Source organism: Anabrus simplex, chromosome 2 (genome assembly GCF_040414725.1).
Source record: "Anabrus simplex isolate iqAnaSimp1 chromosome 2, ASM4041472v1, whole genome shotgun sequence".
NCBI lineage: Eukaryota > Metazoa > Arthropoda > Insecta > Orthoptera > Tettigoniidae > Anabrus > Anabrus simplex.
The window spans coordinates 10,020,192-10,044,243 of NC_090266.1; the positions used below are offsets into that span (position 1 = coordinate 10,020,192).

Consider the following 24,052-nt stretch of genomic DNA (forward strand, 5'->3'; position numbering starts at 1 on the left):
AATGTTCTTCTCCACTTACCTGTGCTGCATACAATGTCAACAGCTGTGCAGCAGGCCCAATCATATGCTGTCTTAAAGTAGAATAATCTGCTTTTCTGCCAATTAGTATGTTAGTCATAACATTTATGATCTGACCCAGCATCAACGGAATGCGAATGTTGAGAACAGCAACAACCAGGGCACTCTTGAAACACAGAGAACAAGTTATGACGGAGCTTACAACTTAGATAATAACTTCAATATTTTGCTGTGCATAAGAACATGGTATGGTTTTATTTAAAGAAATCTGCTTTTAGAGAATAATTGTAAGACAGGAACCTCTGCAATGACATAAAATTCAATTAAACAATTACCACTTTCATGTTCAAGACAAAATAATAATATCAATAATAATAATAATAATAATAATAATAATAATAATAATAATGAAAGTTTGGCGTAGGGATGTGGTGACCCCATCGCCCAGTGGGAAACCACTGCAATCAGCTACCCGAGTATTGGCGGGAAAACCATAACGTTCGCGGGGTATGGAGGAAATGCTTACTCCCAGTCCTGAACAACTAGGATGAAATAAGGCAAAAAGCCTTCTTCACAATTCATCTTTCATCACCCATCATTCACCATTCATCACCTTGCCAGATCACATCTGGCATTGTAAGCCCTGACTTCGGTCAGAAATGTATTGATCATTGATCAGACAATCAGCCTATTATGATTAGTCTTCTAATGAAATATCCACCGGTTTGGATACACATGATCATCAGATCCAAACAAAGACACCATTCGGATACGGTGGGGTGTCACATGGAAGACCAAGGCGAGTCAGAGCGCCTGCAACCCATTAAACAACATGCAGACCCATCCGATCAAGAGGAAACTTAAATTTAATAAATCAGGACAGTTCTCATATTTTGCTACAGTGAACATAAATTCATTAATGAAAGTGGGCAAATTAAAACATCTCACAGATGTCTTAGATCAACACAAGATACTGATAACTGCTCTTCAAGAATTGTGTAATACGGATCAAGGACCCCTTGAGTCAGGGGGATATCGCCTATACAAGGGTCCCCCAGGTGAAAGAGTACTAAAGAGTGTTCCTCACTTTGGAGTCGGCTTTTTGGTTCATACTAGTATCTTAGATTCAATTGAAGATTTTTCTTCCACCTCCCCCCGAACGGCATTGATGACAATCAAAGTAGAGAATAAAACGTACACACTGATAAACGTCCATGCTCCAACGAATGAAAAAAACAGGACCAACAGGGAAGACACAGACAAATTTTGGGAAGAACTAGACCAACTATTATCATCCATTTCCGATAACCATATTAAAATCATGCTTGGCGATTTCAATGCTAAAATAGGCCGTGAGAAAAAGTTTCATAATGTTGTAGGTAAGTGGCCAGCTCATCATCTAACTAACAGGAATGGTCAGAGATTGATCGATCTTTGTATTGATCATGGGCTACTTTTGGAAACCACACGATTCAAACGACGACCACATAAACTGATGACTTGGAAGTGCCCTAATGTTAAATTAGGAGAGTTCCAAATTGATCATGTAGCTATGGATAAGAACTATCATAAGGAAATTTACAATGTGAGGGTCCTCCGTGGAGTGGACATAGATTCAGATCATTATTTGTCCAAAATTAAAATAAAATTAACTCCAAAAAAGAAACGCATTCTCTCCAAATGTAATAGGAAGAAAACATATGATCCTAGCTATCTCATTAATAATAAATTATATTATGAACAATCTAAAACCTATCTAAGTGATGATTTGGGAACGGTAATTAACAAGCTAAAAACCATTGCTGAGGAAAACACTCCCATTAAAAAGAGGAAAAAACATGCTTCGTGGAATGAGGAGTGCAATGCAGCAATTCAACACCGACACAAGGCATGGTTGATTGATCAACAACGGAAAACAGAACAGTCACGCGAAGAACTTGTTACTGCTAGACGGCATACGGCTAAAATCATCCGAAGGGTTAAGAGAAATTATCACACGGAGATGTTACACTCTATTGACGAAGCATTTACTCAACATAAGACAAGAGATTACTATAAAACATTTCGGCAATACCAAACAAATTATACTCCCCCAACACTCCTAATGAGAGATACTAATGGAAAACAGGCACATACTAATCAAGATAATGCAGAAATTTTAGCTAAATACTTTGAGAACTTACTTAACAGTGAGGAACCTTCAGAATATCTGCAATATGACACACATCCAAAAAATAGGATACCTTTAGAAAAGGTTACACCGCCCGTTTATAATGAAGTACGAGCAGCAATCGATTCCCTTAAAAATTATAAAGCACCGGGAGAGAACCAAATCGTCGCAGAGGTATGGAAGAATGCTAATGACCAAACCGTTCAGAATCTACATAAACATCTTATAGATATTTGGAATACTGCTACAATGCCTGAAGGGTGGAATATGGCAATAATTCAACCATTGCATAAAAAGGGCGATAGATCTGATCCAAATAATTATCGGGGAGTATCATTATTGGATATTACATATGAGATTTTATCTAAGATTACCTATAACAGAATACAGGGTCATCTTGACTGTGAACTAGGGGAATATCAAGGTGGATTTCGTCCAGGAAGAAGCTGCCCTGACCAAATCATCAGTTTAAAATGGATTATGAAACATCATAGATCTAGAAACAAAAATTTAGTTATTACGTTTGTTGATTTTCAAAAGGCGTATGATAGTATACGTCGTGAATCACTGTTGAATGTCCTTCAGGAATTTGGTCTACATTCCAAACTTATTAGCCTGATTGGTATGGCTCTTAAGAATACTCAATCTAAAGTTAGATTCAGAAATGAGTTATCTAAATCATTTGCAATTACAACAGGCCTCCGCCAGGGAGATGGACTCTCGCCATTATTGTTGAATTGTGTATTGGAAAAGGTCATGCGAGAGTGGACTAAGGTATGTCCTCCAAAAGTCAAAATTGGAAAAAATATCAAACTAAATTGCTTGGCATTCGCGGATGATCTTGCGATACTGGCAAATGGTTTTGAAGAGGCTAAAGTTCAATTGGAAGAACTTGCAAATGTAGCGAAAAAAGTTGGATTGCAAATTTCGTATGATAAAACAAAAATAATGCCTACTTTCAGAACTTTAAATTCAGAGCTATTATTAAATAATAATAAACGAATTGAAATTGTAAGTACATTTAAATATTTGGGTGAAAATCTCACTTGGAATTGCAATGAAAAACCATCAATAGAGAGCAGAATATATCAACTGAAGCAGGCACAACGGATAACTTGGCCTACGTACAAAAAGAAATGTCTTTCGATTAATGCTAAATTTAGGCATTATAACTCTGTTATTAAACCAGAAGCAACTTATGCTTGTGAAACATTATTTAAACTCAATACTAGATCAACAACAGAACGCTTACAAGGAGTTGATCGAAGGATACTCAGGACGATCATAAACAAGAAACGTCAAGTGGATGGACAGTGGAGATTGTTGCCGAATGAGGTTATCTATCGGGAAAGTGAGCCCATCACAGACACGATGAGAAAAAGAAGAATTGCCTTTTTTGTCATATATTTCGACTAAGTGATAACAGAGTTTTAAAACAGTAGTAAATCAAAGAACAATTGGTTTAAAGAAGTTCAAAGTGATTTGGAGGAGTTGAATATTACCATGCAAACCATAGAAAACAGAGGCGAGAAAAGTATTTTGAAGAATAAACGCATCAGGCTTCCTCTGACCACTGTACAGAGGAAACAATATGTTATAACGGATGTGGAGAGGGCAGCCAGGTCAACCAGACTCAAGACTTTTTGGGAGAAGAAAAGGAAGACAAATTTGTTGTAGTCTGATTTAAGTGCTCCAATGTGGGCGTAAACTCTGTAAATAAATAAATAAATAATAATGAAAGAAGAAGCAGAATGAGGAGATAATGACTAAGTTAGGAATCAATCAATCAATCAATCAATCAATCAATCAATCAATCAATACTGATCTGCATTTAGGGCAGTCGCTCAGGTGGCAGATTCCTTATCTGTTGTATTCCTAGCCTTTTCTTAAATGATTTCAAAGATACTGGAAATTTATTGGACATATCCGTTGGTACGTTATTCCAGTCCCTAACTCCTCTTCCTATAAATGAATATTTGCCCCAATCTGTCCTCTTGAATTCCAACTTTATCTTCATATTGTGATCTTTCCTCATTTTAAAGACGCCACTCAAACTTATTTGTCTACTAATGTGATTCCACGCCATCTCTCCGCTGACAGCACGGAACATACCACTTACAAGTAACTAATCTCATATCTGTTCCGTATTGAAGATAACAATAAGTAAAATTCTTCCAAGAAATAAAATTTACTGTGTCCACCTATTCAATACAATTATACTCTGTAGTGATTAAATCCTACATCAATTACATATACTAATTAGGTACATGTTTCGCCAAAGTTTTGGGCATCTTCAGCCTAATGATAATCTTAAGGTCAAGTCCTTAAACCAATTAAACGTTTGAACTGAAAACTAAACACAATGGTCTTATGTTTAATTTTTTTTTTACAAAAACCTGTACTTTAGGTGATGTTTACATAGGTTTAAAATGTGTACATTAATTAAAACCCCGAATTTGTGACAAGGAAGCAATTAAAACTATCGTACACTGACTAAAAATTGTCCAAAGCGCAAATTGGAACTTCACCAACTGTATGGATGAATCATTAGGTTGATAGTTTATACAAATGTGATCATCCAAAGGTGCTTATGATCACCTATGTCATAAGTACCGCAGCTACAAAACTGGAACTGAGGTATAATGTCGTTCTTGTTGAGCTTGAATATCTCATTAGGAAGAAGCATGGTTGGAAGGTACTATTTTAGAGGTTAAAACCGTGTATGTTGGAACATATTGTCAATATCATTCATTAGTCAGGTGCTCATCTGATAAATGATAAAATGTTTCTTGTACTTTTATGCCATTCTTATCGGATTAATGTTCCTGTTGGTGCGTTGTTCTACCCTTGGGATGATATATGGGTACTGTCTGTAACAGAATAAGAGAAAAAAAGGAATTTAGAATGACTAATGTAGAGTCCACTTAATAACTATAAAGATGAAAGTGTAATACCCCATAGTTCTGGGCGAACTTACTTGTCCAGTCGGATGTTAGCTGGAACCACTTGTTCTGGTTCCATCTGAACGACTAACCTTTCTACTTCTAGTGAAGTATTAATGCGGTAACGGAGGGGTGGAGCGTAGTGGGGAAAGGGGAGTGAGTTGTACTTTGTGCGCCTGTGTTGTTGCTAGAGAGGCGTTACTCGAATTGGATTGGGCGGGCCTAGCATTAGGCGTGGTACTTATTTATAAGTGTGCCTTAAGGGCAGTTAAGTGTACAGTCTGTTTATGGCCTTCTGATAAGTTTGAATTATTGAGAGCGGGTCTGCTCTTTCCTAAATTTGATCTCTGTGTGCCTCTAGGAGGCTTAACATTGTAATTAGGAGCAAGTGCTCCTTGGTATGATGGGGTTTTCTGCCGCTTAGTTAAAAAGGTACCTTGGCAAAGTTGGGCTTGAAGCTCAAAGATGTAATGTGAGCCTTGGAGCCCAGGACTTGTAACGAACATTGGACTTGTCCTTTCATTTGGAAAATCATACTTGTACCTGGATTTTGCCTTATGGTAATTTCACCTAGTGAAAATATGTTTAATTGCCTCTAAATTTTAACTGGTCTTGGACCTTATTGTTGGTTATTGGTTGACTTGCTGTTATTTGTTGAAGTCTAAAGCTTTGTTAAATCTTGTTAAGTTTTGGCATTTTTGAAAATATAACCTTTCTTGAAATTTTAATTTGCTTTTCGGACTTGTAGTTAGACCCATTCCAGCCTGCACCTTCTTTCACCTCTGCCTTCCACGGATAACTTGCGTAAGGAGGAATTGATTTATGATTTAGCTATTAGAAATGTTCAATCTGGAGGCACGGTTGCGGCCGATACCACCAAACTTAAAGAATCCCTTGGACTGCCAATCAGTATCCCAACTTTGGGAGAGAAAAACATTGATAAGGCTCTCTCCACTATCACTGACAACACTACTGAGCATCTGTAGTTAGTTTTTTTGAAGTAAGTGATCCATCGCCCAATCAACTTAAACGGGTGCAAGCTAGATTGTTCCATTTTTATCATAGAATTAGCGATCTATTGTCTCTGAAGTTAAACGAAGTTCAGGGTAAGGAGTCAAGTAATCTGGTTGAACACCTTTCTAAAATGTCCAGTAAAGTTAGTCAATTGTTAACTGGGTCTGCTACTCCCAAATCCGATCAAGCCACTGTTGTAAACATCGTATGTGAGGAGGACTTGTCCAAGAACTTAGAAAGTAGTAAATCTGTGGCTACTCAACAGACATCTGCCCCTCAATTCGACCTTTCTTTTTGAATAACCTCTGAAGCCTCTTCACCACCTAGGCCATTACCTGTTATGTCACCAGACTTTAGTAGTTTGCCTCATCCTTTGGCTATGTTACTTAGGGGAATTTCTAAATTTTCGGTCAATTCTACTAGCGATGTCATTTCATTTTTACGATTTGTAGTTGAGTTTCAGGATCACGCTCTTTGTGATTATAGATACTAAGTATCAATACGGACATGAAACTGATAGATTACAATATTGAAGCCAACCAGGCAAAACGAAATGCATACAGATACCAAAATCTAAAGATCAAAGTATCGAGTGTAATTAAAAGCATTACTTTCTTGAAGGAATGTCTATCGAACGAACTAACTCCAAAATTTCTCATGAAATACAACAACAAACATAGGAATATCATACAGACACACAACACACAAAGAAAAACTACCAAAATTTGGATAAAAGACGAAATAAAATTTCTATACAGAAAAAAAACATTTCCTCAATACGCAACTTTATGAAGCACATTTAAGAGCCTCACAAGATCTACCGCGAAGTTATTGGGATAACTTCCTAGCAACGATACAAGAAAAAATAGCAGACATAGCATTCCAGAAACAAAATGCATTAGACAAGAAATTAAATGCACTTAGACGATCACATGGTCAAAGATCACAGGACAATCCTCACGATGAAAATGTCTCTCATGAACTTAACAAAGCAGACAAACACATATTTCACCCGCCTATAAAAAACTTAACTAACACGAACTTCAATGAAATAGAAGCCGATATATTGAGTAGAGGACCCAAACATAATTGGGGGAATACTTCAACCTTTCAAAACATCGCGACCATCGTCACGGAAACTAAAAACGCTTTGAACAAAATCCCGCATGACTTACGAGACGAAGTCCGATACGAAATAAAGAAAAAACTTCCACAATACATTGACAAGATTAATAATAATAACAATAACAGAAATACCGTCAGTACCGCACATATAAAAAAACTGAAAGACAAAATCAAGCAAAATAATTTAATAGTAACAAAAGCAGATAAAGGCAACACCACTGTCATAATAAACAAAAATGAGTACATAACCAAAACCAAACAGTGTTTCCAAGATAGTACTTTTCAAATTAAACATAAAGACCCCACCACTAATATCCACAAAAATCTGAAAATGTTGTTGAAGAATATTCACTTTCTTTTAAACCAACAAGAAATTGCAAAGTTAACTATAATGAACCCTAAACTACCAACCGCAAAAGCATTCCCGAAAATTCATAAAGAAAATGTACCTATGAGACCTATCATAAACTATAGATCTAGCCCAACTTACAAACTGTCGCAGTTTATTCAAACTTTCCTGAAAAGGCATTACACATTTTTAGCCAAGAAAACAATACGAAATTCTATAGAATTTTGCAACATTACCAAAAAACTAGAAATCAAGCAGTACCATAGTCTAGCATCATACGATATAACGAACATGTACCCTAACATACCTACACAAAAAACAATAAAATTAATCAAAAATAATTTAAAAAAGCACAGTAACTTAAGTATCCTAGAAATAGAAGAGTTCATGATTTTACTCGAATTCGCCATTAACAATAATTATTTCAAATTCCATAACACTGTTTACCAACAACAAGGTCTTCCTATGGGATCTCCTGCTTCAGGTATACTGGCCGAAATCTACATTGATCATTTAGAGCACCAAGAACTAAGCAAAATTGAGAACATATTTTTCTGGTGCAGATTTGTAGATGACGTTTTTGTTGTTATAGACAATAGATTCACCAATGAGACAAATATTTTAGAACAGTTAAATAAGAGAGACCCACATATAAAATTCACAGTAGAAAAAGAAAATGATTGCACCTTGAATTATTTAGATATATCTGTCACTAGACACCACGATCACTTGACATATCAAGTATATAGAAAACCTACTCATACCTCCAATACAATAAGGAAAGATTCCATCCACCCTAACGCTCACAAAAAGGCGGCTTATCACAGTATGATACACAGAGCATTCAATATACCTCTATCTCAAGAAGAGCTGAAAAAACAATTAAACACGATTTACGATATAGCCCATCAAAATGGATTTAATAGAGAAATGGTCAATAGAATCATTCAAAAGATAAAATATCAACCCAAATCAAGACTAACCAGAACTAACGACTCCAAGAAGGAATACGTACTTTTTACATTTAATAATACCCATGTTCATTCCATAACCAATATTTTCAAAAAACGCAATCTAAAAATAGCATACAAAACCACACACAACAGTGCTAAAATCTAACATAACGCCAAATCTGTCAATGATAATAATAGGTACAGTTGTTCAGGAGTATATCGAATGAAATGCGACAGTTGTGAGGCTAACTATGTCGGACGTACTGGCAGAAACTTCTTTATTCGTTACAAAGAACACATCAACGCCTTAAAGCATTATCACTTTTCGGCTATAGCTCAACATAACGAGGATTATAAGCATAATTTTACAAATATTGAGAACGACATGCAGATTTTAAGTATGATCCCCAAGGGCCCTCTACTCAATATAACGGAAGAATTTTACATTACTATAGATCAATACGCAAACCCAAATTATAACTAGAACGAAATTACAGATAAAGTTAATATCCTCTTTAATACAGTCATCCCGATTTTAAAAAACACCTACATAAAAATAGTTAAAAAACAGAATCCAATATGTATCAAGGAACCTCCTGAAGACACGTCCAGCCACGCTCCACCTCTCCCAATCGCTACCCCTATTGAACCTCCCCTTCCCCTCTCTACCAACTCTACCTCACCTTCCCCAATCAATACTCCTCATGCCCCTCCACTTCCCCTCTCCGTTACCGCAAGTACTAGCCCTAGACGTACACGGAGCAGTACACGACGTGTTCCCTAACAGTACACATTCGACCAGTCAACAGGATTATGTAAGTAAACACTTATTCCACACGTTCATTAGACATTCCACTGAGAAAATTCTTATACTTCATTCTTCTCTGTTCTCGCAGATTACCGAATGTCCAACAACAAAAGTACAAAGAGGGAGCATCTGCACCTACTCAATATCTTTTAACGAGATTAGTACCAAGAAAACTAATGACACACCATAATACTTTCACGTTCATTATTCAACATTCTTAATCATATGCACTTAAAAGAAAAACAACATACATAGTTGAATATTCTAGAATGCTTGGTACAAACATATCTGTGAATGTACAAAATTAATATAATTCCAAAACGTACCGCAAGAATCATGTGAACATTTTTTTCGTATTTTAATGTATTATTTGATAAATTTTATTACATCCATATCATAGAATGTTCCAGAATGTTTAGTATAAACATACCAATGAATGCATAGAACGATTCACCAATATGAACTGAACTTCAAAGTGTACTTCAAGAACGCCATAAACATTTTACTTGTTGAAATTGTATTTCACCAAATTATCTACTACTCACAAACAGTACACTAGAAATTTATGTAACACATACATGTCATAGAATTTTGACGCTTGTTTTTAACCAGAAGATACATCATATCATTGTATATTTTATATATTGTATATTTTAATCTTATCACTCACATCATGTGACATTCTTCATTAGATTTAGTAATGTTTTTAAAATTATTTTAAGTTAACTTTAGATCTTATGACCAGCTGAAGATGACCTCTGTGAAGGTCGAAACCGGTACTGCTTAGTAACAAGATATAATAAAGTATTGATTAGGTGGACAGTACCCATTCTTTGTGATTATAGAAGTTGTCCAAGGTTGCTTTCGCTAAGCCTTCCATGTCATTTCTAGGGCATACTGTGTCGCCCGATGGTGTCGTAGATCATTCTAGAACACAGGCCATCCGTGATTTCAAACCTCCCAAGGACATCAAAGGAATTGCCAGATTCATTGGCATGGTGAATTTCTTCAGGAAATTTATTCCTAACTTCGCTAATAGAGCGGCGCCCTTGAACTCGCTCCGTAGGAAAGGCGTCAAATTTGAGTGGGGACCTTCTCAACAAGCCGCTTTCGAAGACCTCAAATTAGCGCTTTGTAACGCCCCTGTCCTTGCTATACCTGATTTCTCAAAGAAATTCAGCGTCCAAACCGACGCTTCGTCATCGGCGGTGGCTGCAGTCCTTCTTCAAGAGACTGAACTAGGGAGGCGACCCATCGCCTAAGCGTCAAGGACTTTATCGGCTCAAGAAGCCAAGTATTCCATTTATAAACTTGAAGGTTTGGCAGTCTTATTTGTGCTAGAAAAGTTCCGCCTCTATCTGGAACATGTCAAGTTCGACTTGGAGACAGATAACCAAGCCTTAAGTTCGGTCTTAGCTAGGCCGCGTCGCACTGGTCGCATAGCCCGCTGGGCCATCAGAATTTCTGCCTTCCAATTTAATGTTAGGCATATAAGAGGAACTGAAAATGTTGTGGCAGATGGACTAAGCCATATGTTTGCCAATGATGTAGAGACCTCTGAACAGGAAGACAGGTCTTCACTTCCCGAGTCCATACCTCATGGTGTTAATGCCATTCTGACTGATGCTCCCATGCTATTTAGGGATATTGAAAAATATCAACGTGAAGATCTGACGCTGGCTCCTATTATGGAAACCCTTTCTTCTGGGGAACATGTTGTCCCTTATATGTTGAGGAATGTGTTTTATGTTGCCCGTCGAGGCATGATAAGAAAATGAAAGTTGTCATTCCAGCTGTTCTTGTACCGATGATCTTCAAGTACTACCATGAGACCCCATTAGGGGGGCATTTAGGCATCTTCAAAACTCGAGAAAAGATCAGAGAGATGTTCATTTGGAAAGGTATGGACGGTGAAATTCGTGAATTGGTAAAAGCCTGTAAATCTTGTTGGCTTAGTAAACCCACCATGTCCACTAAGCAAGGGCTATTGTCTTCTCATCAAGCGTCACGCCCCATGGAACGCCTCTATATCGACTACGTAGGACCCTTCCCCCAATCAAAGGGAAACGCCAACAAATTCATTCTTGTGTGCGTAGATGGTTTCACAAGATTTTCCTGGTTATTTCCAACTAAGCTGGCTAGCGCTCAGTCTACTATTTATTGTTTAAATTCAATCTTTGTTTCTTTTGGTCCGTGTCAATACATAGTTTCTGATAATGCCAAAGCTTTTACCTCCAATCTCTTCCGTAAATTCTGTTCTGATTTATCCATCTCACATGTAACTACCTCAGCGTACTATCCTCAACCATCTCTGGCTGAACGGGTCAATCGTAATCTGAGATCGGCTCCTACTGCCTATCATCATGACAATCACTCCAGGTGGGACACGTCCCTGCATTGGTTAACCTTCGCTTTGAATTCGGCGGTTCATGAATCTCATAAATTCACTCCAGCGTCATTGATGTTTAAGTTTGTTCCCAACACGCCGCTATCTAACCTTTGGTCTTTTCGTGATATTCTACCTGAGACAATAGATCCAGATAATATTAGAGATTATGGAAGAAGGCTAAGGCCAATCTTATAATTTCTCATGAAAAGGTTAGGGAAACATATGATTGTGGACGGAGGCCCACCAATTTAAAGGTAGGAGACCAAGTTATAGTCAAAAACTTTGTTCCTGCAGGCAAGCTTGCCTCCAGATTTAATGTGCCGTGCACCGTTTTGGATTTCTTAACTCCGGTGACACTATTAGTGAGCAATCCAGCCACCGAGAGAATCTTTAGGGTACATATATTCCCTTGTTAACTTAGTCATTAACATTTTGTAAGAACCCTGAAGGTTATATTTTTTTTATTTTAAGGCCTTCTGCCCTTGGATGACGTTCCTTGTGTCTATGTGTTAATTGTACGATCTTCCCCTCTAGTCATTCTGCTGTCCTTTCCTCGCGAACATTACCAAGCTCCTGCCCGTACTAAAACCATATCAGTGGCAAAAGAAAAATTTTCCACGCCGCAAGCCCCTCTGCCCCTCCAACAAAGATAGTACCCTTAAATCAGATGTCAACAACAATTCTGCCGCCGAGATCTTACTGTTTCAGTGACCCGCAGCCGTTCGTCGCCTTACCACCACCGTGGTGGGGTAAGGGCCCACTCCACTCCCGTGATGTCCTTCTGGGTACGGCGCACAGGAGGCTATCTCCCGGCACAGGCTGAAGTGCGGCGCACCAACCGCAAACGTATCTGGGGACTGTAAACAAACTTCGCATCTGCGGCGTCCTTCACCACGATGTCCGACTCATTGGCTGAACGGTCAGCGTACTGGCCTTCGGTTCAGAGGGTCCCGGGTTCGATTCCCGGCCGGGTCGGGGATTTTAACCTTAATTGGTTAATTCCAATGGCACGGGGGCTGGGTGTGTGTGTGTTGTCTTCATCATCATTTCATCCTCATCACGACGCGCAGGTCGCCTACGGGAGTCAAATATAAAAGACCTGCACCTGGCGAGCCGAACCCGTCCTGGGATATCCCGGCACTAAAAGTCATACGACATTTCATTTCACCACGATCACCCCTCTCATAGAGCGGGAGAAAGGTATCTCAGGGTACTTGAGGGGTCCGGGCGACCTCGACTGGATACCGGCAGCAGCGGTTGGTCTTGCCGTCAAGATTTTCATCGTGTGGTTGGCATTCTATGGCAACAAAAACACCCTCAAGTCGGAGTTCAACTAACTCCTAACAATCTATTTCAAAACAAAGGAGACTTAAAAAAATGTTTTGATGCTTTAAATGGTTTTTCAAAATTCTTGTACAAGACTTTGAAAATTCTTAATGCCTCATCCTCCCACAAATCTATTTAATAATATATTTAATAGCGCACAAATGTGCATTAAAATACATTAATCTTTTGCATATTCTAGTAAAGATTTTGTTCTTTTGTTGCACTTGCTGAAGTGATAGCGATCGCAATGTTTGTCACACAACATACACACACAATGTAGCGATGGTTCATGGAAGCCTGATCGCCGGCATAGACGATGGTGAAACCCATGTACCGCCAGCCTATTCAAAGCACTTCTCATGCCATTATTTGGACCGGTCCAGCTGCGGTCAATCATAGCATCAGTTGAGTAAAAGTCCAAGCTGATTTCTGCTTGTTTCCTCTTTCGCTCTTGGAGAACTTCCTTTTCTTGCTGCGTATGTGGAAGCTGCATTCTCCCACAAATCTATTTGCAAGGAAGCAGAAATTTTCTTCAAGTGATGATTAATTTTGGTTAAACAAAAAAAACTTTGAAATTTGTTTTGGAAAATAATTTCCGTCAACTTCTTTTGTGTCACCCCAGGGAAGGACATTTGGGGGGGGGGGGAGGTCTGTACCGGTTGGTACACCTCTACGCCGCACTTTTGAATTTTCTGCCTTAAAGTACTCCCCTACAGCAGAAACTCTGAACTTTAAAAACTGAATTATCTCAATAGGTTCTCAGAAGATGTCACTGTGTTAATTTCGAACTGCTTTTGTTTACTAATTATCAAGAAGTGTGGACATTCTCTCATAGATGTCTCTACTGTAAAACTGGGATCATGCACCCTGGTGCGAAGTAAATGAACTTTCTTGAAGAAATCTTGTATTCAGAAGTTTTAGTCTTTACTAAATTTTGTTCTTTCATTTGTGGGTTGGCAATATTTATCTTTCTTTCTGCCAGTTTTGAACTTAGCCAATCAGTAATTTCTGCAATTAATTTCCAACCATTCCTAGGTTTCTTCTATTTTGATGTGTAACTTTTAGACAGCCAATAAAGTTGAGTGGCTGTGTCTTAATTATTCATGAAAGGTCTCGAATCTTCCCTGAGTGTTTAAAAACTGCTGAATTTCACGGCTCGTCACCACTTCAACAACATCTAGCTTAGTGTATGGAAGTATAGCAGGGGGCGGGTAGTGCCTCTTCCTTCGGGCAGCAGCTCTTCAACAAAGGTAATGGCTGTTTAACATCTCCAATTCTTGTTAGCTCAGCAGTTTAACCCTCGGGAAAGGTCCGAAACCTTTTCAATGTAACCTACCTGTCTAAAAATGTAACTTAGTGCCGGCTTATGTAAAATTTTCTTATTACTTTAACTGTAAATCGGGGATAGAGAGTGCTTTTCCCTCTCGAGCTCCCCTTCATTTTTGATTTGAGGTGACTACGTTTTCATAACCGATTTTCTACTCTTAATGTATTAAAATTTTCTTATACGAGTCACCTCCCTAGTGTGAGAATAGCCCCTATTTATTCGGCCTAGTGCCCCTTAGGTTTTAACAAGTGTTCATGTAGGAGTGCAAGTACATGCCTTCATTCTGCTTTGCATTTTGGGCCATTTACTTATCCTATTCTTTTTCAACGAAGGTCCAGTAGGTTGGGTACAGGATACCCCTGTTTCTTGGTAGATGTGCCTTGAGGGCAGTTGATAGTAATGTTGGTTGTTGCCTTTGATAGGCTCAGAAAATTGAGAGCGGGTTAGCTCTTTTATTTGTGGTAAAAGTGCCTCAGAGAGGCTTGAGATGTGAAGGTGGGAGCAAGTGCTCCATGTTATTAGGGGTTTTCTGCCCTTTGGTAAATATGTGTTTGGGAGCTGAGAGCTCAGGAAATGTAAAGTCAAGGCTTGAAGCCTAAGTTCTGTTATACCACCAAATTTTGTCATTCCTAGACTTAAATTTTTTTAGTGGTACCTTTTTATTTGTTGTTATTGGTTAAAGTTGGAAATTCTATATCAAATCTGTTAAGTTTGGCTGTTTTGAAAATATAACCTTTAATGAAATGTTAATTCATTTCTCAGTTTTGTAGTTAGACCCATTCCAACCCGCACCTTCTTTCACCTCTGCTGTTCCCCGGGTAACCCCGTAACAATAATAATAATTTGAGCTCGATATCTGCACTAGTTACCCATGGGTGAGAAAACATTGTTTTCAAGTTATACCTGTTATTGCACTTGCGTCATGATGTGGTGCAATCGTTTTCGCAGTATAAGGCATGCATTAGAGATAATCGACCTTTGAGATAATGACCTTTGTTGTTCACTGCAATATCTGAGACTACTTAGACTACTTCTAGAAACTGACATACCAGCGTGTGATTGGCGAATACGAACTGGTACAAATTTCTCAAAGATGATAGCTGTTTTTGCCAATGCATTTAAATCAAACATTATCTTTTTTGTAAATACCATAACATATACTCTGGCATACTCTTGATATGTCTGTCGTAGTTATATTGTTTTGCCTGCCCGTTTTAATACACTGACTAACAGTGACAATGCAACACCAAGGAGGAGTGGTTCGAAAGGGATGAAAGTTGGGGAAAAAACAGAGATGGCACGGATGAATAATTGATGTTTATTTCAAACCGATATGCAGGTTACACAATGCGCACGGCATCGACTCAGTAGGATGTAGGACCACCGCGAGCGGCGATGCACGCAGAAACACGTCGAGGTACAGAGTCAATAAGAGTGCGGATGGTGTCCTGAGGGATGGTTCTCCATTCTCTGTCAACCATTTGCCACAGTTGGTCGTCCGTACGAGGCTGGGACAGAGTTTGCAAACGGCGTCCAATGAGATCCCACACGTGTTCGATTGGTGAGAGATCCGGAGAGTACGCTGGCCACGGAAGCATCTGTACACCTCGTAGAGCCTCTTGGGAGATGCGAGCAGTGTGTGGGCGGGCATTATCCTGCTGAAACAGAGCATTGGGCAGCCCCTGAAGGTACGGGAGTGCCACCGGCTGCAGCACATGCTGCACGTAGCGGTGGGCATTTAACGTGCCTTGAATACGCACTAGAGGTGACGTGGAATCATACGCAATAGCGCCCCAACCATGATGCCGCGTTGTCTAGCGGTAGGGCGCTCCACAGTTACTGCCTGATTTGACCTTTCTCCACGCCGATGCCACACTCGTCTGCGGTGACTATCACTGACAGACAGAAGCGTGACTCATCGGAGAACACGACGTTCCGCCATTCCCTCATCCAAGTCGCTCTAGCCCGGCACCATGCCAGGCGTGCACGTCTATGCTGTGGAGTCAATGGTAGTCTTCTGAGCGGACGCCGGGAGTGCAGGCCTCCTTCAACCAATCGACGGGAAATTGTTCTGGTCGATATTGGAACAGCCAGGGTGTCTTGCACATGCTGAAGAATGGCGGTTAACGTGGCGTGCGGGGCTGCCACCGCTTGGCGGCGGATGCGCCGATCCTCGCGTGCTGACGTCACTCGGGCTGCGCCTGGATCCCTCGCACGTGCCACATGTCCCTGCGCCAACCATCTTCGCCACAGGCGCTGCACCGTGGACACATCCCTATGGGTATCGGCTGCGATTTGACGAAGCGACCAACCTGCCCTTCTCAGCCCGATCACCATACCCCTCGTAAAGTCGTCTGTCTGCTGGAAATGCCTCCGTTGACGGCGGCCTGGCATTCTTAGCTATACACGTGTCCTGTGGCACACGACAACACGTTCTACAATGACTGTCGGCTGAGAAATCACGGTACGAAGTGGGCCATTCGCCAACGCCGTGTCCCATTTATCGTTCGCTACGTGCGCAGCACAGCGGCGCATTTCACATCATGAGCATACCTCAGTGACGTCAGTCTACCCTGCAATTGGCATAAAGTTCTGACCACTCCTTCCTGGTGTTGCATTTGCTCTGTCAGTCAGTGTAGTTTTATGGACATAACTGACCCATTCGTAATTTAGTTTAATATTCTCGTAATTTAGTTTAATATTCTCTGTGCTTCGACGACCGACTCGTTGGCTGAACGGTCAGCGTACTGGCCTTCGGTTCAGAGGGTCCCGGGTTCGATTCCCAGCCGGGTCGGGGATTTTAACCTTAATTGGTTAATTCCAATGGCACGGGGGCTGGGTGTATGTGTTGTCTTCACGATCATTTTATCCTCATCACGACGCGCAGGTCACCTATGGGTGTCAAATAGAAAGACCTGCACTTGGCGAGCCGAACCCGTCCTGGGATATCCCGGCACTAAAAGCCATACGACATTTCATTTTGTGCTTCGACCATTCGGGTGTATCTGGATCTTAACATTTTCTTGCCCGAGATACTGCAACATACAACTGGACGTGGTTGAATACTGATTCGGGTAAGTAGACACCCACTTTTTCAAGCGTCCCTACGTTTTACTAATGGTCATACAGAAAGCTAGTTGACTTTATACCTTCTCATCTGTACGTTCGTAGACTTTTCTCTTAACAGCATGTAAGTTATTAGGAACATTCTGCCATCTGTTGAGTATAATCAAAATCTGGGAAAGGTCAGAGAATCAAAGTATCTAGCGGAGAATAGTATTCTTCCACTATCAGAGGAAGTGTATACACTCTGGCTTGAGGTTAAAAGTCAGGTTGTGAGTTTCACAAATAGGAAAATTCCTGTGAGCTTTAATTACTGCATTTATGGGGTGAAAGTTCCTTTTGGGGATCATTGTAAGTATCTGGCTGTTAATATAAGGAAAGATCTTCATTGGGGTAATCACATAAATGGGATTGTAAATAAAGGATACAGATCTCTGCACATGGTTCTGGGACCCTCACCAGGATTACTTGATTCAAGAACTGGAAAAAATCCAAAGAAAAGCAGCTCGATTTGTTCTGGGTGATTTCCGACAAAATAGTAGCGTTACAAAAATGTTGCAAAGTTTGGGCAGGGAAGAATTGGGAGAAAGGAGACGAGCTGCTCGACTGAGTGGTATGTTCGGAGCTGTCAGCGGAGAAATGGCGTGGAATTATATTAGTAGATGAATAAGTTTGAGTGGCGTCTTTAAAAGCAGGAAAGATCACAATATGAAGATAAAGTTGGAATACAAGAGGACAAATTGGGGCAAATGTTCATTTATAGGAAGGGGAGTTAGGGACTGGAATAACTTACCAAGGGAGACGTTCAATAAATTCCCAATGTCATTGAAATCATTTAAGAAAAGGCTACGAAAACAACAGATAGGGAATCTGCTACCTGGGCGACTGCCCTAAATGAAGATCAGTATTGACTGATTGATTGGCACATCAAAAATTAATTACTGTACTTCTCCATACACAGACATCCATTTGCCTTAAGGAGCACTGTGGGTGGCGCCATAACTCATGAACATGAGTGGTTAAGTGATATACCGAGCAAGATGCTGTGTGGTTTGGATCACACAGCTATACGCTATAACACAAGTCAGATCAGTAATTTTCTGGCCAATTTGAAGTCACCGAGAGTAAATGAAATTTGACATCTAGAGATACAATTGCCCTGAACAACTTACCCCAACTGCTGCAAGTAACTGCCAAAGATAGGGTTGTATCATTGACCAGAACTTTCCCCAGTCAAATTTGGCATCACATTCTTTAAAACAATTTCTTGGTCTAACATCTGGTTTCAAAGCAGCACAACAGTATGTCGTCTTCGACACCAATAATTGTATGCCCGTTGCACTAAGTAGGCCAATGCTTAAACGTTGCAGTGACGAAATTTTCAAGACGCAATTTTCAGGTCTGCTGACAGAAGAATGAAATATTCGATATCCACTGAATCGTATTTGATTTCTAACATTTCCAACCTTCGACGAACAACTGTGAATGCATAAACGATACACATTTCCTGCATCCCTGAAAAGAGAAATATGAAATAAGAATAAATTGAAAGACAATCACACATAATGAAAAATAAACTGAAGAAAATAGGGGCATATTCAAAAGTATGAAAAAAAACTGCAGAAAAAGGTAGGAAAACAAACCTTTGAAATAATACAGACAAGGTTTTATCAGCTAGAAACAGGTTTTACATTCCATGGATATTAATTTATTACTGAATGGTACAAAAATTTCAGACAAAAACACAACTTCTAAAATAACAATGAGCCATAAGGTGCAAGCAGTACTGTGTTGAACTGTCTAGCAGTGAATTTCATTTTTTTTTTTTTTTCATTTTCTCTTATAAGGAGATGCTGAAGCTATGTCTGCTACCATCTTCATCATTTCCCCTTATTCAGCTCTTGCCGGGTTGGGGTATTTATGGCACTTCTCCATCTTCCTCTTTCCTTCCACCATTCCTTTTCCAAGACCTTGTCCCAGTTTAAGTTTCGTCTTCTTATGCTGCTCTTCACTGATTCAATCCACCTTGTCCTAGGTCTTCCTCTTGCTCTCTTGCCCTTGCACTTTGTCTCCAGTATCCGTCTTGGAATTCTATTCTCGTCCATCCTCTTTACATATCCAAACCACCTTAGTTTATTCTTTTCAACTTTCTCATTTAGCTTTCCTATCCCAACTTCCTTCTTAACATCTTCATTTCTCACTCTGTCTTTCCTATCATACTTCTTACGAATTTCATCTCACTGGCTTGAATTCTACTCTCTTGCCCGCTAGTCAAAGTCCAAGTCTCAGCTGTATAAGTCTTAATGGGTACATGGTACATTTTGTACATTATCTCTTTACTTTTTCTTGGTACTCTTTGATCCAAACAAGTTTTCTTACACTTTGGTACATTGCATTGCCCTGCTGTACCCTCCTGCTAATCTCCACGTCCACCCTAGCATTTTGCATTAATTCACTTCCTAGGTATTTCAAGCTGTCCACAATTTCCAGACTCTCCTTGCCTTTTCCCTCTCGACATCACCATAGTCTTGCCTTTCTCTGTACTGATTTTCATGCCATACTTCTCAATTGTTTCATTCAGTACATCTAGTGGTTGTTGCTGTTCTTCCCCCGGATCACAGTTTATCTCTTTGTTTCCTTTACAATTTCGTCCATATTCCCAGTTCTTTTCCATCAGCTGTCTCATGCTCTAGACTGGGTCCACTGTAGATCTTCCACACCTGAAGCCATATTGTTCCTCTTGTAACTCTCCTTCAATCTTTCTTCTCGTTCTTCTTTCTAATATCCTTTCCAGTATTTTAACTATCTGCGATATACACTAAGTGTGATTCCTCTATAGTTACCACAAACTTTCTTGTACCCTTGCTTAAACACTGGTATTATTATCCATTTTTTCCAGTCTTCTGGTATACATTTGTGTTTCCACATACACTTTAGTAGTGCATACAAACAGGTCCAGCAGCCTTTATCATTTCCACACTGATTTCACCCATCCCTATTGCTTTTTCCATCTTCATCTTGTGTACCGCTAACTCCACCTCCAGCATTGTTATATCATCCTCTGTTGTTGAGTCCTCACACTGTATTGCTTCTATCTCCCCCTGTACAGTTCTTCACATTCAATGGCTTATCAAAATACACCTTCCATCTTCTCTTCATCTCTTCGGGGTGTGTTAACGATTCTCTATCTTCCTTTTTCACTAGCTTTGAGATAACTCTTTCTGTCCTTTTACTTCTGATAAGTCCATACAACATCCTTTTACTGCCATTTATATCCACTTCCATTTTTTGTGTAAATTCTTCCCAACTCTTCTCCTACCACCTTCTTACATCACCATTTGCTGTTGAGATACTTGCTTTTGCTTTTTTTCTGTTTGATCTCGGTTCCACTCTCGCCAGGCTGTTTTGTTTCCTTTCACCACTTTCCTCACTTCCTCATTCCACCAAGGTGTCTCCTTTTCTTTCACTCTTGTAGATGTCCTGCCTGGAGCATCCGTGGCTCAGGTGGCAGCACGTCGGCCTCTCACCGCTTGGTTCCGTTGTTCAAATTTCAGTCACTCCATGTGAGATTTGTGCTGGACAAAGCGAAGGCGGGACAGGTTTTTCTCCGGGTACTCCGGTTTTCCCTGTCATCTTTCATTCCAGCAACACTCTCCATCATCATTTCATTTCATCTGTCAGTCATTAATCATTGCCCCAGAGGAGTGCAACAGGCCTCGGCAGCCGGCACAATTCCTATCCTCGCCGCAAGATGAGGCTTCATTCATTCCATCCCTGACTGGAAAATAGGTTGTAGGTTTTCAAATGTCCTGCCACAAGCACTCTCTGCTGCCCACTTCTGTTCTACATTTTCCACTTCAGTAACTGGGATTTTTTGCTTCAATCTCTTCTGAAAATCTTCCTGTACATTTTTGTCTTTCAATTTCCATACTTTTATTTTACTTTCTCTTATCTCTTTTAGTTTTTCCATTTTTCCCAACCGTAATTTTGCCACCACAACTCTGTGGTCCCAATCAAACGCTTCTCCTGGCAAAGCTGTCACATCCATCAACTTCCTGCAATTTGTCCTTTCCACCAAAAAGTACACAATTACTGATTTTGTTCTTCTGTCACCCCTGCACCATACTCCTCTAATTGCTTCAAAATGATAAGTCCCACTCCATTTATTGGCTCTTGGCAACCACTCCAGTATAATGTGTATCCTTTCCTCAGTTTCTTCCATTTCACTTCACTCAGCCCCATGAAGTCTACTACTTCCTGTCAGGGTCATAAGATTTACTATTCCTATCTTAATGTTGGTTACTGGTCGCCCATTTCTCACAGTTTCCACAGTACCCTGAGAAATGCACGTCACCTGCTACCATATAAGCCGGCCCCATGGTGTAGGGGTAGCGTGCCTACCTCTTACCCGAATGCCCCGGGTTCCATTCCTGGCCGGGTCAGGGATTTTTACCTAGACCTGAGGGCTGGTTCGAGGTCCACTCAGCCTACGTGATTAGAACTGAGGAGCTATCTGACTGTGAGATAGTGGCCCCGGTATGGAAAGTCCAGAATAACAGCCGAGAGGATTTGTCGTGCTGACCACACGACACCTCTAATCTGCAGGCTTTTGGGCACACTAGCAAACTCAACAGTAACTTAGAAAACAAAATACTGTGTAGTCGACATACTCTGTCCTTGTGGCAGCCTCCGCATGGGGGGAAGTTGTAATAATAATAAAAATCAACCATAAAATCAAGGTTTAATCATCATTAAAATATGAAGTGGTACATGTTTCGCCCCTTTCAAAAGGCATCATCAGCCATATCATCACCTCAAAACCAAACCATGTACCTGTTTAGGTTTTCCATTTTCACACCACGCAAATTAATTAAGGGCACGGCCGCTTCCTTCCAACTCCTAGGCCTTTCCTGTCCCATCGTCGCCATAAGACCTATCTGTGTCGATGCGACGTAAAGCCACTAGAAAAAAAATTAACCTATGACTATTAAAAGAATTGTTAGGAACATTTAAGAATTTAACTTAATATGTAGGCGTTACGTGAGGAACTAGATTAGATATGAAAAGAATTAACATATTGATGGCTAAGGCCATAGTCAAATGTAAGATAAGACTTAATTAAACTAAATGGTACAAAATGACAATGATGAGTAATGCTCCAAATTAAAATATTTTATAAGACTTGATAAGGAAATACATTCCAACGCAAAGAAGTTTTGACGTAATATTTAATCATATACTACGTTCTTGTGTTAGTTCACATTTTGAGGAATTAATACAAGTTCCAATGTTTTTAGCTTGCAACTTGTACAGATAGAAGTTACTTTTTTTTGTCGCAGTTCTAGTTAATAGCTATTATTGAACTTTAAAATTAGTGACAACTTGATGAATTTGTTATGGTGTCATAGGGCCATCTTCTTATGTTGTACTTTATTCCCATGTTGTTGGTGTGCCTTACAGTTGTTATGACATTCTGACATTAGCTTGCTGGTCAAAAAGGGGAAATCACGCTGTGGTACAAGTTGTAAATTTCACGCTGTCAGATGTATGTTAGCTCTGTAAAATGGAGAAGTTTAAAGTTAACGAAATTAAAGAAATTAAAGGAAACGAGGGGATGATAAACAAGTAAAATATAAGGACTGTGGTGTTGACACTTACTTTTAACTCTGCTGGAATGTTACCTTGTTGTGTGAAGGGTTTTTATAGTACTGGCGGTCGCTGACATTCTTCTTCTTTTATTGCAAGTGTGTAGTCTTAGTCCTCCCGAAGGTATCAGCACCTTGACGAAGGCAAAATATATTTTGCCGGGTGTTTATTGGAGGCTTGCAGGGTCAAATGATCCTTAGAGCTATGCCGGCAGAGCATCTGCTCCTGGTAGGGCCACCCAAGCCGGACAGGTCTAAGGTGATGATCCAGACTAAGAGTGATACCCTGGTCCTCCAGGTTGGGGGTTGAGCGTAGGGTTAACTCCCCTACCTCGTAAAAAAACAACTGTTACGGATACCTTAAGAATGAATAAAGCAGGACTGGAAAACTTGGTGATGAACCGGCAAGAAAAACGGCTAAAGAGAAGGAAAAAGGATATTATATTAGCAACGTGGAATGTTAAGACATTGAAGAGACCTGGCAAGTTGAAAGAATTAAGGATTAAAATGGATAAGTATGGAGTGAAAATAGCAGCTCTACAGGAACTAAGATGGAAAGAGCAAGGGATGATGATGTCTGGACAACATATCTTGATATACAGTGGAGAAGAAGCAGGCAGTAATGGCACAGGATTCCTCATACATAAGTCGGTAAAGCAAAGCGTGATAAACTTTACTCCAATCAATGATAGGATGTGCTCTGTGAGAATTAGGGCAAAATTCTTCTACGTAACTGTGTTTTGTGTGTACGCCCCTACTGAGGAGGCAGAAGATGAGAAGAAAGATGCATTTTATACTAAATTGGAGGAAGAAATTAATAAAGTTCAAAGACATGATGTGAAAATTATCCTTGGAGATTTAAATGCAAAAATTGGAAGAGAAGAGGTGTACAAACACTTAGTAGGGAAAGAAAGCCTGCATGA

The 24,052-nt window shown here is 39.9% G+C and overlaps 1 protein-coding gene across 1 annotated transcript in view; it reads right to left on the reverse strand.

Annotated features, from left to right (window-relative positions):
- The window catches only part of LOC136863899 (mitochondrial potassium channel ATP-binding subunit), a 789,801-nt gene that overhangs the window by 715,685 nt on the left and 50,064 nt on the right, over nt 1-24,052 (reverse strand). The window contains exons 2-3 of the mRNA XM_067140310.2: nt 18,657-18,999; nt 20-184 (exon numbers count right to left, since the gene is read on the reverse strand). Of these exons, the coding sequence (XP_066996411.2) occupies nt 20-184; nt 18,657-18,999 (508 nt within the window). The remainder of the gene's footprint in view (nt 1-19; nt 185-18,656; nt 19,000-24,052) is intronic.